Genomic DNA, 15,419 nt, shown 5'->3' with positions numbered 1-15,419 from the left:
TCTAAAGTTATGTTGTCTACTATACTAATTTTTGCTTACTTTATTTGCTCGTAGAAGAAGCGACAACACCAGTGGGTGTCGATCGAAGCTTTGCGGCAGATTCTGGAGTAGACATAAATACGTCCAAATCCAGTCGACTGTTGTTTGATCCTACTAGTATTCCAAAAAAATCTGTATCGATTGCCTTTATTGAGGATACGTAAGAATTTTATTTATCTTATTTCTATGTACCTAAGCCACAATTCGTTAGAATTTACTTTTCAATGTATTTTATTTAGGGCAAACGCATCAGATTATTTGGAAATTTTTGTGACGATGGGAATGATCGAGCTGTCGCTGTACGTTGTGGATGACAACAGTCCGGAGATAGTTGCATTGCGACCACCGAGTAATGCCAGCGTCTCTATATCAACGCAAGATGTACAGGTCTTGTTTATTTACCATTTTTTATTTATACGAAGTAGGCTTTCAATAACATGAATGTAACTTACTAATTTTAACTTAATAAAATTCATTATGATGTATTTTATTTTATTTAGTTGACATCTAATCCAGAGCAAGTTACTCTGACGTATGTTGACGATCTTCAAGAATCCAACACGAGCAAAAGTCGCAGTAGAAGCCTAACCGACACCATAAGGAACGCTGATATTGGACAAACAAAACTTGACTTAAACGTAATGCTTCTTTATATTTATTTCAAGAATGTTACTAAATAATATTATGTATTAGACGAATCTTTAGCTGTTTTAACTACAATATTATCTGCAGGCTGTACTGCCACACGCTAGAAAGTGCGAAGGTAATTTGCCGCTGTTTCACTTGACACTACACCAGCCTAACTTGTATTATTGGAAGAAGAAGACCCAATGTAATCTGCAGGTGCGTACATTGCAATTCTGTGTAAATTAAATAATAAATTTCCATTAGACCCGCCCTTAATTTTTATTTATTAAAAAACTCATTTTAATAAACATCTAGGTCTACCATATTAATTCAAATATAAGCTATGTAATACTCTTATTAGGGTGTGGGAAACTGGGAAACTAGATATTTTAAAGTGACGTCAACATTTTGTCTGGAGTTTTAAACTGGAGCACGCTGTATTAATCTTTAAATTTTTATGTGAACTATATTTTCTGTCACTTAAATTTAGATTTGTCACTTGACTAAAAAATAAGAAATATATTGGTCATCAAATTAATCAACTCTGCCTCTAAGTATGAGTCATCAGATTAATGTAAACTTGCATCCTAAATTATAGTTTGATCATCAAAATTCGATCACCATAATAGATCTGTCACCTAATAAATAGACCAGTTCCTTAATTCGATGCTTCTACTTATTCTACTAAGGCAGGTGTGGTTAGGTACGACGACGAGCGAAGTGAGGAGTATTAGGTAGAATTGCGACCCTCAGTGCGCGAGCCCAGCGAGCGTGTCGCGGCAGCGGCCGGCGAAGTGCCAGAACCGAACATTTTTGCTAATACTTGTATTACTATGATGAATATAAATGTTTGTAGGTACGAGTACTTGAGTCTTGGATGTTTGTATGTAAGTATGTAAGTATCGTTAAATTTCAGTTCAATTATTTGATAATCAATATTATTTTCCAGTGATTATATAAATTATAAAATTAATTATATAAGTATATAGGATACATTTTAGGAAGCCATTTCTATATTGTTTGGTGATTCAGTTTCAGTGACACATTTATTATTTTGGAACCCAATATAATTATTTGATGATCAATATTATTTCCGAGTAATTTTTAAATAATATTTAGGTAACCGTTTTAATATTATTTGGTGATTCAATTTAGGTGACAGATCTAGTATTTTAGGAACAAATATTATTTATTAGGTCGCCGAAAAAGCATTTATAAGGTGATCAATAAAATCATACCCAATTTTTATTAGGTTTCACTATTCAATGCGTGGGTTGGTTTGGGTGCGGGTGAAGTGGACGGTTTTTGGGGTGAGGCATTACTTTCTACTGCAAAAGGAGTGCCTGACCCTGTCACTGATATTCCACCGGCACTGGCAACTGTGAAGGTGGTCGTTCCATCAACTGGTAAGGTATCTTTCTATTTCACATTTGAAGTTTATGGTCACTTGCTTAATAATACTATATTATGATTTAAATGCAGGAAGCACACCATACATGGCGAGCAGTACTGGCAGTTGTAAAGGGACAATCTCTGTGGATATTGAACGTCCTGTATTATTTGAGATCTCGGGAGAGAAGTTACGGCGCTTAAAACTTATCATTGAAATGGTAAGTACATAAAATCGCCTATGTGTTGATTTTGTATTTTACAAAGTTATAACTATATTATATTTATCTTTTACAGATAAAGAGTCATATGAAGCCAGTAAGTAACAGTGCAGAAACTATGGATGTCGGAAAAATAGACGAAATACCTGTGTTATTCAAACTGCGTAAATTTATGGGTGTGTTTATTTCGCGTATTCTTAGTTGTTAACCATCATGTACTTCCGGTCCGCTCTGGCTACGCACAGGGTCGACTTTGAAATAGAGTTCTACTACTGTCGCCTCTGTATGTCTGTTCGTCTGTCCGCCTGTCTCTTTCAAGCATTACGGTTCGTTACAGCCAAATATCATAATAACGTGTTCCTAGAATATCAGAATGTCAAAACAGATTATTCTCGTAATGTCTAAAGCTCGAAATAAGTCATTCACATCTAATTCTTGAATTACCGTATTCTTAATGTGACTATAATTCATTTAGACGTCGCGTTTTGATAAATTTTCAATTCTATCATTTCCCAAAATGTCTAAAACTTGACTTGATCATGTTTTGATGAATTTTTAATTATACCATTTCCCAAACGTCTAAAACTCAAATTAACTTGATACAAAAACGTCACATTGTCAAAATACGAGTATCTAAAACTAAGTAAAACTTTACAAGTGTACAATTTTACGAAATTGTAGTTCCCCATAGTAAAACTTGATAACTTTGTTGAAATTCTACGCTTGTAAAGTTTTGTGGTATAGGCCCCTGCTTATAAGGATACTTTTTGTTTGATCGTTTACAAAAGCATAGTAGTTATAAATTGCTAATCCAATTTTGATAAACTGAACTAATTATTTACATATTTATAAATACGTAACACTAAAAGTGCTACAACTGAGGCAGCACTAAGTTCGAAAGGATTTGTAGAATAAATAAAAAAAAACCTTTCTTCGTTATACTTTACCAAGCGTTTATCACATATTTCTCTTATAAATATGTAAAAAAATATGACATTACATAAATAAAAATAAAATAATATCCCACTAATAGTATAAATGCGAAAGATTTGAAGTTTGTTCGTTTATTTCTTTGTTACTTCATCACATCTAAACCGCTGAACCGATTTAGACGAAATTCAGTATACAGATAGTTTGCGTCCCGGGGAAGGACGTTAGCATAGTTTTAATGCCGGAAAATTGCATAGTTCCTGCTGGATAGTGAAACGGAGTCGCGGGTAAAGGCTAGTTTAAAATAAAATATGATTTGTTATGGCCAGTTCAGCGTTTATTCGAGAGCATCACGATCAAGGCGAGCCAGGTTGGCGTGTCGGGGTGCGAGGGCACCGTAGGCTGGGACAGCGCGTCGCTGCAGGTGGCGGTGGGGCTGCGCTCCGAGCGGCTGACGGCGCGCGCGCACGTGGCCGCGCTGCTGGCCGCCGCCGGCCCGCCCGGCGACAGCCGTCACCTGCTCATGCAGCCGCTCATGCTCGGGTTAGATACTTCAGACAACTGTGCTCTAATACAATCTCTTTTATCTACACCCATATTATAAGTGCTCCATAAAGCGTTCATAAACCATTGGCAATGACCAGTATTAAACAACCGATTTTACTATGACAACTTTCTTGTATGTGGTAGTAGGTAACAGAAGTAACGTAATGTTAATTACAGTATCAAATTTTAATATAGTACTGTAATGAGTTTCTAAACTGGAATAGCTGTCAAAATCAACACAATTTAAATGAGGTTCTATTCTGGTATCCAACCATAGACACAACATTTTCTCGATGCGAAAGGTCACTTTTTTGTATGTTTTTAAATATAAATCCCACGACAATTTGATCTCGAGCGACATAAGAAGAAGGACTTTACTGATTTGTCTGTCTTGACCACAAAAAACCACTCGTGACAGAGAATTGTCTATACGGGATGTTGTTAATGATTCTCGGATCTGATCAGCTGCGTTTATGATCCTTGTCAATTTGTTGATAATTGTCATATCATATCAAAGAAGGTCTTCTTTATGGTGATTCGTCATGGTCAGCTAGACACTAAAGCGCCTGGAGATGGCGTTAGTGAGCAAATTCAAAGAATTTAATTTTTTATGAATGAAAATTTGGATATTTTTATAAAGTATATTATTTTCGGACAGGATACCACATGAAATTTTTTGCTGCAAATAGGTTGTACTACACGCCCTTAAAAGGAATGTATTCAATAACCAATCACATCATTCTGTATACTTATTTCAAAAAGAACTTAGTGCCGTTTGGGTGCTGTACGACATGTCTCGTATTTTACTATAATTACTGGCTGTCCTTGCAAAATTCTTACCGCCTACTAAACAGACAATGAATGACGTGTTAACTTTTAGCTAAACTTTTAATGTAGGTTTTTGTTAAAGTAATTAAATGAGTAGAAATAAATATTAAGTTAATAGTTTATTAGGATAATAAGGGTTGAATTAAACTAAAATCAGTTCAGGACACCATTATTATATGTACTTAACTCAAGAATGGCTAGACAAATTTTGATGGAATGTACTAAAATCGACCGAATGATCTGGAATGATTGAAACCAATTGATTAGACAGTTGTAATTGAGATGGTATTACGTCGCGTACTAACTACCCGCATCTTCTTTAAATATACTGAAAATATTACCCTCCTTTTAGGTAGCCGGGTATAAAGTACCCTATATGTTAATCCAGGATGTCAGCTACCTCTATACCAAATGTCATCAAAATCATTGAGATGGTACTACGTCGTGGACTACCTGCAGTTTATTTAATGCACTAAAACATTACCCTCCTTTTTTGGGTAGTTGGGTACAAAATGCCCTATATTTTTGTCTTCAAATACACGTATTACAGTTGGTAATAAATAACCGATATTTAATTAGAGAAAATTAGTAATTAGGGAGTGAGTCAGTCAGATCAGTTATCGACCACCAAGGGTTGAAAATTATTAAATTACTAATATCGTTATTAAAAAATGGGGATTGATGGTAGAAGGGTGAATTTTTTTTTGGGTGGGCCACCCTTGACAGTTAAGGGTATGAAAAATAGCTTACGTCCTATTCTCAGACCTACCAAAATATACACAAAAAATTTCATAAAAATCGGTCCAGCCGTTTTGGAGGACTTTGGTTACAAACATTGTGACTCGAGAACTTTATATATTAGATATTATGTTTTATTTAGAATAGAATTGGAATCAACATGTGAGGCCTGGCGAAGGGTGGAAGGTGGCGCCTCAGCTCACGAGCCTTGCGTTCACCTGGCAATAGACCTGGATCGAGTCACTCTAGACGTCAGACCGGAGGATCTCGCTGCTTTGAAGAACATAAAGCAAACATTAGAAGAGCTACGTGGTGAAAAGGTGATTAATCCGCACACCGTACACATTGAAATTTATTTTTCACCTCAGCAGCTCAGCAGGCAGGTTTTGCTATGAGAAATCAGTGAGAAAAATTGCATTTTGCTCACTCCGTGAGACAAAGTAACTTTTTTTTATAGCTGAGGATAGTTTTGGGTCTGCTCACTGAATTCCAAATAATTGAACTTCACTTTGATCTGTTACTTTCACTTCAACACGAAAAAAGCGAGAGATAGGATCAAATGTGCTGATTACAATCTTAAATTGAATTTATGGTATTAAAAATATATATATTGATACCTAATAAATTACATGAAAACGAAATATTTCCAAAATGTAAATTTTCCCGCTCTTTATAAAGTATGCAACCTCGTTGCATGAAAGCCGCTTCTCTTGTTTTTTTTTCTATAAAAGAATTCCGTATACTGCCTCTACAGTTGGAATAAAATATATTCTGTCAAATTGAACGAAGTTGTAACAAATCTATTTATGTTTATGTAATAGAAATCTTAATAAAATCATATTTAAAGGTTTAATAACATCCATACTATATACTATACTATAATATTATAAATGCGAAAACGTGTGTGTTTGTATGTATGTTTGTGTGATTTTTGGCATAGAGATATAGTTTATGGGCCCTTGAGTGACGTAGGCTACTTTTTATCCCGAAAAAATGCACAGTTCCCGAGGGAACAGCGCGCGATTACCGAATTCTACGCGAGGGAAGCCGCGGTTAAAAAGCTAGTTTACGCTAGTTTATTGTTAAACCTTTTTAATGACCCAAAGATGAGGCCTTTTGCAGTATTAAAAAATAAGCATGACATATTTTACAAGTTCAAATTACAATGCATGCTATGAGTATGAGATTTGTTTTGTACCTACTGGACACTTTTTCGTTTCGAATTCAAAACCTCTCTACTTACCGCTTTTGAACAACGTTTGGCATTCTTAACTTTCTGGTGACTTTTTAAAGATGTAATCGCGACTGTATGTATCATTTTTGAGTAAGGGTTTGAAATGTGATTATTATATTTGTATCTTAATAATCAGATTAAGTATCTGGTTTTATTTTTATTAAATAATGTTCACGCTGCTGAGGTGAAAAATTGTATGTGTCACACGAGACCAAAGCTTTTTTTCATCTCGTGTGTTTGAATCACTTGCTGCTCTCAGGATTCTAACGTAGAATCACTCGCTACGTTCGTGATTCAATTATAGAATCCTTCGCTTACTCGGGATTCAAAATCAACACTCGCAACAAAAAACAACTTTGCTCTCTTGTTGCACAAATAACTTTTTATTACCTGCATAACGTTTGTGAAACGTATCAGAATGAATTAACATTTACGTAGTAATCGGCTAGCCAGCCTAATTACTAATTGCATATATATTATGTCACATATTTATTTGTGTAGACAGCGTCAAGATTATAGATATAGTACCTACTATAACCAGCAGGCATTGTTAAAATAAGGCTTTGTTTATGTGGTAGTCGCCACCGATGTCCACAGAGAGTACTGACAGCATCTTCACCTCCACGCAACGACCGAGCGCATACCCACTAGGCCGTGGCGCATCTGTCTCGTCGCTGGACTCGACCGAAGTTGAGGACCACTATTACAAGGACGATCTCAAGTAAGTATTATTTCATTTCACTAACGAATATTTCCATACATTATTGAATACCATCGGCGTGTCCTAAAAGTTCTCGACCAGCACCTAGCACCATTTCTAACAAGTCTAAGCACGGCTAGGTTACGTTGTTCAGTCTTGGAGTTCCAGTTCCTAGCTTCCGGCTCCATTATCATGGGATCAGCGTTATGGTACTATGTTATTGTATTCTCATCAGAATTTCTTATAAATATCAAGTTTCGTGTCAGTACTACATTACGAAGGGGGTGAAAATCTACTTCAAAGATTCCGCTTCACTCGTAGATACATAAGCGTGTAAAAAAGGTGGTTAGATTTAGATATACAATGAACGTGTCCTGTCGAGAGATCCGTTTGACTTTACGTCGTGCTTGCGATTGGCTCATTTAGTTATTTAACCATTTACAAACGTGAAATGATAAACGTGATACAAAGGCCTAGTTGTCAAACAGACCTCACGATACTAGCGCGAGCGCCAACTGGGGCACGTATCTGAATATCGAAAGTTTAAATATCTATAATTAAAATATCGAACCTCACCTAACCTACTTTTGATATTTTGACCGTCGAGTTTTTAACATTAGATATGTATATTCATTTTTGATATTCAGATACGTCCCCGCCAACTGAGATATTGTCACAGATACGCTCATCGAACATTCTATCTGGTTTCTTTGACATTTCAGAAGTGGAGCTTTTAAGATAGTTACCGGTGGCCAGATGCCTATGGCGTACCAAGTAATGCTTTATGGCGATACGGTTTCTTGGCGGTATCCTCATCCTCGAACGATTACTAAAATAACGGTCAACCCAGTTCCTGACGTTGTAAGTTTACTTTTTATGGTAACTTTTTATTGACATCGCAAAATTTCGAAGTAAAATGTTGTCGTTTAATACTAGTATGTTTTAACGATGGCAGGATGAAGAGGTCAACTGTGTGTTAGAATTGTACAATTCCTTATTGAGAAAATGGGAGCCGCACACGTATATTAAACTACCAGTAGCTGAGCCTCGAGAAATCAATATATACGTGCGTCCACCAGGTATTGTAATAACCGTTTCAGTATCTGTAAGTTAAGTTTGCTTTTTGTGAACTATTTACGTGGCATATGAGAGAAACACTAAGCTATTTATTACACTGTATGTCAGCAATATATTTAATAATTTAATGGAAAGAATAATGTGAAACTGATGTTAATTTCAGACATAGTGTTTGCAATCATGTGGAGGATTCGAGCGCACGTTGATAACGACAAAGAAGAGCCACCATTCGAGTTCCAGGTCGAAAGGTTTTTGCCTAGAGATGACCCATTGGTAAGTTATGTTAGCTTCGCTGTACTGCTTTTCTTTTGGTAAGCCTAGTGGTTATAAATTTGCGGCTTTATTCCTATCCCGTGGAGGTATCGGGTTAAATAGTAGCGCCTACGTGTCATACGACTAGTTACCAAACTACAGACAGACTACATAGGTCCCAAAGTTAATCCATTTCTGTCCAGCTTCTATTACCGTGACACCAGAAATTACGTGACAATTCCCAAATATCGTGATAAAAAGTAGCTTATGTGTTATTCCAGCCGTCCGGCTATTTGCATATCAAATTTCATCCAAATGCCTCCAGTCATTTTAGCGGTAAGAAATAACAAATACACATACTCACGTACGATGTTTTTTTATGTTAAGACGATAGAGCGCGGGGAAGAGACGCCGGCGGCTCAGGGGGACGCCGTATCGGCGGAGCAGCTTTGGAGTGCGTTGCGCGTGGACTCGTACTTCGCGCCGCGTCTGCTGCCGCGCGTGCGCGTGGCGCTGCGCTGCACCGAGCTAGAGCTGCATTTGCATAACTCGCTGCCTAACCTCACTAGGTACAATAAACTACTGAGAGATCGATACGGTCATTCATTGAACGTAAGGTTGTACAAGCACTTATCAAATAAGTACTATTGCAACACGACCATCATAAGACTGCGGTTCCACTAGAGATGTACTGGGTAGCTGAGCGGTGCGAGGAGGTGTAGCGAGGATTTGGAACGTTGTGACTGTTTCCACCAGAGATTTGCGAAGTAGCTGAGTGTAGTAACGGGCTCTTTTCAAATAAGCGAGCGAGGTGCGGTGAGGCGGGAGCGGTGCCACTAGCCACTACTAGTGATTGAGTACTTCACAACACAATATATTTCTCACACACATCCTTACCTTGTTTTATATATATATAAACACTGCATCGGTGAGCTGTTTCCACTAGAGCTGCGCTGAACGAGCATAGGTTAGGTTAGGCTACGCTTCATTTGGAGCGTTTCTGTTGTTTTGTGACAAATACATTCCTCGCACATCTCTTTTGGAAACAAAGCTTAATAACAACACTTATCCCTATCCCGTGGGAATATCAGAGTGAAAATACACTATGTTGTAGTCAAGCGACGGCTCTGGAGGGCTACTACGTGTCGCGGCCCCTGATGCGCAGCCACCGCGTGCTAAGCGTGGTCGCGGGTGACGCGACAGCGCACGCGTTGCTCGGCTCGCCCGCCGGCCGATTACTGCTGTTGGACACCAAGCTCCTGTGAGTAGTCTGCCCGTGGACTCATTGTGACAAAACGATAACGCATAACGTATTCTTGAAGCGATGCGGTCCTAAAGCTGTGGAAAAAATATAATTATCTTTTGAACATGTGCTCGAAGCTGAGCGAAAAAGCTAATGCTAAGTCGTAGAGTTCATCCGTCCTACCACAAAAACATAGATAACAGTTAACATGTTTTCGAAACGCCATTTCGTATTTAGAAAATTATAATTTTCGGTACATGACCGTAATAGCAGCGTGTCAGGCAATAGTTATTTATGCAACTGTATCGTAATATTACGTACAGTTGCATACAATATTTTATCTACATCCATGTATTATTAAATCATCTATCATGCGTTCAAGAACCATTGAAAATGACCTGCATTGACGAGAACTAGGTAGGTATGTCTGCCCCACGAGCTGCGCCCGCTGCGCGCGCGACGACCTGCGCCTGCTCGTGCGCGCCCGACGACCTGCGCGACGTAAACGCCACCCTACTGCACCGGTACTGTAATGATGTATGAAATCTCATTACGATACAGCCGTGTACATAATAGAATCCAATGTCATATTGCTGGTCATTATCTATGGTTTTTGAACGCATAATGGAGGATTTACTATATCCATGGGTGTAGATAAAAATATATTCTTTGAATTGAAAAGTATGAGACACAGCCCACTAGTACGTTTCCTAACCAACCGTCACCGCGCGTGTCACTGACGCATTCCTATTACGGTCATGGCATATACATATGATACGGTGCAGTGGGTAGAGATCTTTAGTATCGATGTGTCCAGGTGTGACGTGTTGGAGTGTTCGACGGGCGCGCTGGAGCAGGCGGTGGGCGCGACCCGGCTGCGCGCGGCGCTGTCGGCGGCCGGCGGCGGCGGCGCGGCGGCGCGCGCTCGCGCGTGCTGCGACGCCGTGCGCGTGGCGCTGCACGTGCCGCGCCTGCGCACGCTGCGCGCGCTCGCCGACGACTGGCAGCTCGCATTGCAAAAGGTCAGTCGATAAGGACACTCAGTAGTTCAATAGTAAGTGGAAGCCAATGTTGGCCACCAATATGGTCAGGTCAATGGTGGTATCCCAAAAGTACTAATGACCAGTCGTCAATATACAAGATAGCGTGGAGGAATTAACCAAAAGCAAAGAAAATGGCTTATACTTTCTTAAGAGCCCGGCAACGGACCAGACTCTCCTTGAGTAGTTGGTACTCATAGGCGTTGGTGATCATGATCATTTCCTTTCGCAATAAAAAAAAATAACGAATTGAGAAGGAAAACTATCACGTTATGCAGACAAAAATTGTATATTTTACTGCATATTGTACATTGTAGTTGTATATTGTTGTTGTATTTGTGTACGGACGCGCTTTTGCCCGGTTTTTTTTTATAAAAACTGTTAATTCAGTGACTTCAGATTTACTATCGATATTACCAAATTACAGTACAAAGATGATACAACATCACTAACGGAAAGCGATGAAGACACAATTGATCTGAAGTCTCGCACCACGTTGGGGGACGTTACGGCGGCGGCGCTGGAGGGGCGCGTGTCGCTGTGGCTGCACAACAGCTGCGCCAGCGCGCTGCGCGTCGGCCAGGAGGGCACCGACGAGCTGGTGCCGCTCGGCCCCGGCGCGCGGCTCGCTTACAGGTACGTAACACATTCCCACCTACCAAGGTACTTGTAGTACAGTGTCAAGAGCGGTGGGGTTAGAAATTACGGATGAGACTATTAAAACACAAGACCTTAGAGACTGAGACTACTTGAAAACTCGATTCCTGACTTGAGCTTCCCGTAATTTCTATTCCGCTCGACAAACGTACAACGTTTTTCATCAGTTCGTCACATCGATTTACTACTTTTATTTTAGGTGGCGTTCTCCAGCAGCACCGTTGCGACTAAGATTTGCCCTAGCCGGGCCGTCGGCTGACTGGCGTTGGTCTACTTGTGAGTTGAATTTAATATATCATTATATTAACGAAAAATATCAATATTATTTTCAATTTACTCGTACCTGTTTAGAATTGATGTTAGACAAACTGAATAAAATTATGTTTACTACTTACGTACAAGCCTTACGCTTAAAGCGGCAATTACACTGATTCGTTCGCCGCATGCTGGATTGCGGCGACCGCAAAAGTGTAAAGAATACGGTAGTCGGCCGCATTCGGCGAGCGACAGCTGCCACCGCCTTAATATGGCCGCCGCAGTAGACGGACAGACTAATATAGAGGCGACGTTCGTTCGCCGAAGTATTTTGAACGACGCAGTCACGCAGTGTAATTGCCGCTTAATTGACTTTTGCTCACTTTCACTTTGCAATTTAAGTGTGTTTAAGGACCAGATTAAAATCTTTTTGCGGTTAAAACAACGCCTTTAGCTTATTGTGATCGTGCATGGATAACAAACGCCGTGGGCTGACTAGACTATCGCCGCGCAACGAAGTCATCGCGATAAAACCCCACCCGTATAATTTCGCTTGCACTTTAAGTGAAGATGAGTATCCTATTACAAGGTTTGTCGCTGTCGTCGGGTGCATGCCGCGTGCGGCTAGAGGACGCGGAGGCGCTGGGCGGGGCGGCGACGCCGGGCGGCGGCGTGTACCTGCACGCGCGCGTGGCGACGGTCGGCGCGCGCCGCCAGCTGCTGCTCGCGGGCCGGCTCGTGCTGGCCAACGCGCTGCGGCGCTCGCTACTGTATAAGGTTAGTGCTGTCGTCGGGCTAAGGGCTACGTTCTACTTAACGTCCACAACGCCCTCGACCACGACCGCTGAAACTGCCGTTCCGCTAACGTAAATAGGCCGCGGACGTTGCAGGCCAATGTTATAAATGGAACGCACATCTTGAGCGCTGTGTGCTCGCAATGAGGGATATCGCGTATGAATTCGCCACTAGAGGCGCTAGTGTAGCGTGAGGTCTCCGAAATGTCAAATCTCATAGTTTTTGTGTGAGCTACGCGGGTTTATTTATAATTAGAATAATTTTGTGAACATTTTGCAATATCTGAAATTAATTATGGCAAATATGCGTTCCGGGGCAATGAATGTCTGTGTTTTGAGACAGTTTTATCTTTCGGAAACCTTTGTCCTCCCTTTTTCCGAACGAAACGGGGACTATGCAACACTGTGGCATGCTCGATATTTTTATGGTACGGTTTTAAGGCGTATTAAATATGATTTTAATCTAAACTTTGTTTTCACGCCCGTAATAACAGACTTTGAAAGCCATACTTAAAAACCTCACGCAACAGTGCGCCATTTAGTGAGACAAAAAACGATAGCCCTCATAGGCGGTGTGCTGTTTGCAAGTTCCTAAATATGTCGCATGTATTGGAGTTCTGATGACGTCTTTCTCATCTCTTTCGAATTCCCGCCACGTTTTGATGAAAGCCAACTCTGACCCCACAGAGTAAGTAGCTGTAACGCGGTCGGTCGCCAAAAGTGATGTCATCTATGACATCAAGCGATCGCTCGCGACGAGCTCTGGTTCTAGGTGGAAGGATACAGTCGGTATAACGTCTAGAGTAAAAAGGCGCGTTTTATGCAAATGTTTTACAGTGTACTATTGTTGCCGACGTGATAACTAATCGTGTTTTAGGTGCGCGCGCGCTGCGCGGACGCCAAAGCTTGGCGGTCTGTGTGCTCGGGCGAACTCGATCCGGAGAGTGTCGGACGTAGCGTGCTGTGCGGCGCTGACTGTGAAATGGTGCTAAAGTGAGTACAGTATCCTCAATACTCGGCCAGGAGACAATTAGGGATTTAGTCTGCCGGGATGCCACGGCGACGTAGCCAGCCGGGCAGCAATTCGGACTAGCTACTTAAAATAAATCAGAGGATATTTTAGTCACATCGATAAAATTGAATCTAAAAATTTGATTACTCCTTCAGAAGGCCTTTTAAATGAGCTATCCTTAAATAGTACGACTGGCTTTATATTATGTAACACTTAACTATGGTTTAGCTGACTTTGTACTATTTCAGAATCAAGTTCGCATCACAAGATACCGGTTGGTCAGGAGACATACCCCTGAAGGAATGCCCCAAAGAAAATGTACCGTGGCTAGTTAAGGGTATGTATACATTGTTTGCTGACACTCTGCTTTCAATGATGACATATCAAGTCTGCAAATATTTCCGATGCCTTAATAGTTATTTATCTACATGCATATCATAACTTCCCTATTATATGTTCAGAAACGACTATCAAATGGCCTTTATTAAGAAACCTGGTATCTGCGGGTGCATCTTAATGTTTACATTAAAGTATCGGTAATACTTTATTTTTAACAATGCATATCTGTACATATTGTAGAAAACTTATGACATGCATGTAGATAATAATTATTATTATAAATAAAACTTTAGTTTTTTATTATCTGTTTTATTTAAGCTTTGGTAGGTACTTCAAACTAGTTATCAGTAACACTAACTTAAAAATACAGGCCATATCTGAACATATTATAGAAAACTTATGATATGCATGTAGATAAAGTTATGTATGCGGCTATACATAATTAGGCATTAAAACACTCGTGTGATCTTATAAACCACACTCGTACTTTAATGCCTCTCATTATGCACCAGCCACATAAATAACTATTATGCAACTGTATCGTAATAGGGGTCCTTAAAACACGAGTGTGGGTTTATGAAACGAGGCGTAGCGTGGGTCACATGAGAATTACGTACAGTTGCATACAATATTTTATCTATATCCATATATTAAATCCCCTATCATGTGTTTAAGAACCATTGAGAATTATCTGCATTAACGAGAACTAGGTAGGTATGTCTGCCAAATCTCATTACGATACAGATTTCTGTATCGTTATGACCATTACGATACAGCCGTGTTCATAATAGAATCCAATGTCGTAATGCTGGTCATTACCTATGGTTTTTGAACGCATAATTGAGGATTTACTATATGGGTGTAGATTAATAAATGATTGTGTTGCAGTGCCGAGTGGAGGCGAGACGACGTACGTGTCAGTGTGGTGCCGCGTGGTGCGCGCGCGCAGTGACGGCCGCGTGCTCGCCGCCGTCTGGCCCCTCTACGTGCTTTACTCGCATCTACCGCTCGATACCGACGTCAGTACAGAATATAGCACAATATTCGCGTATACGTACCATCAAACAAATATGTAGAAATTTCAATCACGGACATGTTGAAAATCCCGGGATCACAATACTTGAATTCCACATCTACATGATGATAATAATAAAATAATAAGGACTTTCGATTTTAGCAATTTGATAGGAAGTGGTTTAAATTAGTTTTTTTTTATAAAGGGTAAAAATAAGTCAACATGAAAGTAACCAGCTTCCTGTCTGCTTTGGTGTAGCGCAGGGTAGTATTCTCGGCCCAACACTCTTTATTCTCTACATCAATGATATTTTCTTCCAACTATGCTTTAATTTGATCATAACCGCACTAAATACCCAGCTCAAAGCGGGGCTTTTCTGCTCTAGAGCAGAAAAAATGTATGAAAATCCTTTATTGCATTGTTTTAGATTTTTTTTTAATTGCACCACCAAAGAGGTAACAGTATTTTTGCTATAAAATTAGC

General features: G+C 39.9%; 1 protein-coding gene across 1 annotated transcript in view; it reads left to right on the top strand.

Annotated features, from left to right (window-relative positions):
• The window catches only part of LOC141432540 (intermembrane lipid transfer protein VPS13B-like), a 65,255-nt gene that overhangs the window by 23,899 nt on the left and 25,937 nt on the right, over positions 1 to 15,419 (top strand). The window contains exons 39-60 of the mRNA XM_074094152.1: positions 55 to 199; positions 279 to 426; positions 540 to 677; positions 772 to 882; positions 1,919 to 2,072; positions 2,149 to 2,276; positions 2,353 to 2,452; positions 3,536 to 3,749; positions 5,461 to 5,638; positions 7,131 to 7,273; positions 7,975 to 8,113; positions 8,208 to 8,331; positions 8,493 to 8,602; positions 8,969 to 9,150; positions 9,696 to 9,842; positions 10,642 to 10,846; positions 11,292 to 11,500; positions 11,721 to 11,797; positions 12,366 to 12,553; positions 13,448 to 13,563; positions 13,831 to 13,919; positions 14,810 to 14,940. Of these exons, the coding sequence (XP_073950253.1) occupies positions 55 to 199; positions 279 to 426; positions 540 to 677; positions 772 to 882; positions 1,919 to 2,072; positions 2,149 to 2,276; positions 2,353 to 2,452; positions 3,536 to 3,749; positions 5,461 to 5,638; positions 7,131 to 7,273; positions 7,975 to 8,113; positions 8,208 to 8,331; positions 8,493 to 8,602; positions 8,969 to 9,150; positions 9,696 to 9,842; positions 10,642 to 10,846; positions 11,292 to 11,500; positions 11,721 to 11,797; positions 12,366 to 12,553; positions 13,448 to 13,563; positions 13,831 to 13,919; positions 14,810 to 14,940 (3,176 nt within the window). The remainder of the gene's footprint in view (positions 1 to 54; positions 200 to 278; positions 427 to 539; positions 678 to 771; positions 883 to 1,918; positions 2,073 to 2,148; positions 2,277 to 2,352; positions 2,453 to 3,535; positions 3,750 to 5,460; positions 5,639 to 7,130; positions 7,274 to 7,974; positions 8,114 to 8,207; positions 8,332 to 8,492; positions 8,603 to 8,968; positions 9,151 to 9,695; positions 9,843 to 10,641; positions 10,847 to 11,291; positions 11,501 to 11,720; positions 11,798 to 12,365; positions 12,554 to 13,447; positions 13,564 to 13,830; positions 13,920 to 14,809; positions 14,941 to 15,419) is intronic.

Source organism: Choristoneura fumiferana, chromosome Z (genome assembly GCF_025370935.1).
Source record: "Choristoneura fumiferana chromosome Z, NRCan_CFum_1, whole genome shotgun sequence".
Taxonomy (NCBI): Eukaryota; Metazoa; Arthropoda; class Insecta; order Lepidoptera; family Tortricidae; genus Choristoneura; species Choristoneura fumiferana.
Note: the sequence above shows the minus strand (reverse complement) of the source record. Positions and strands in the feature narration are given on the sequence as shown.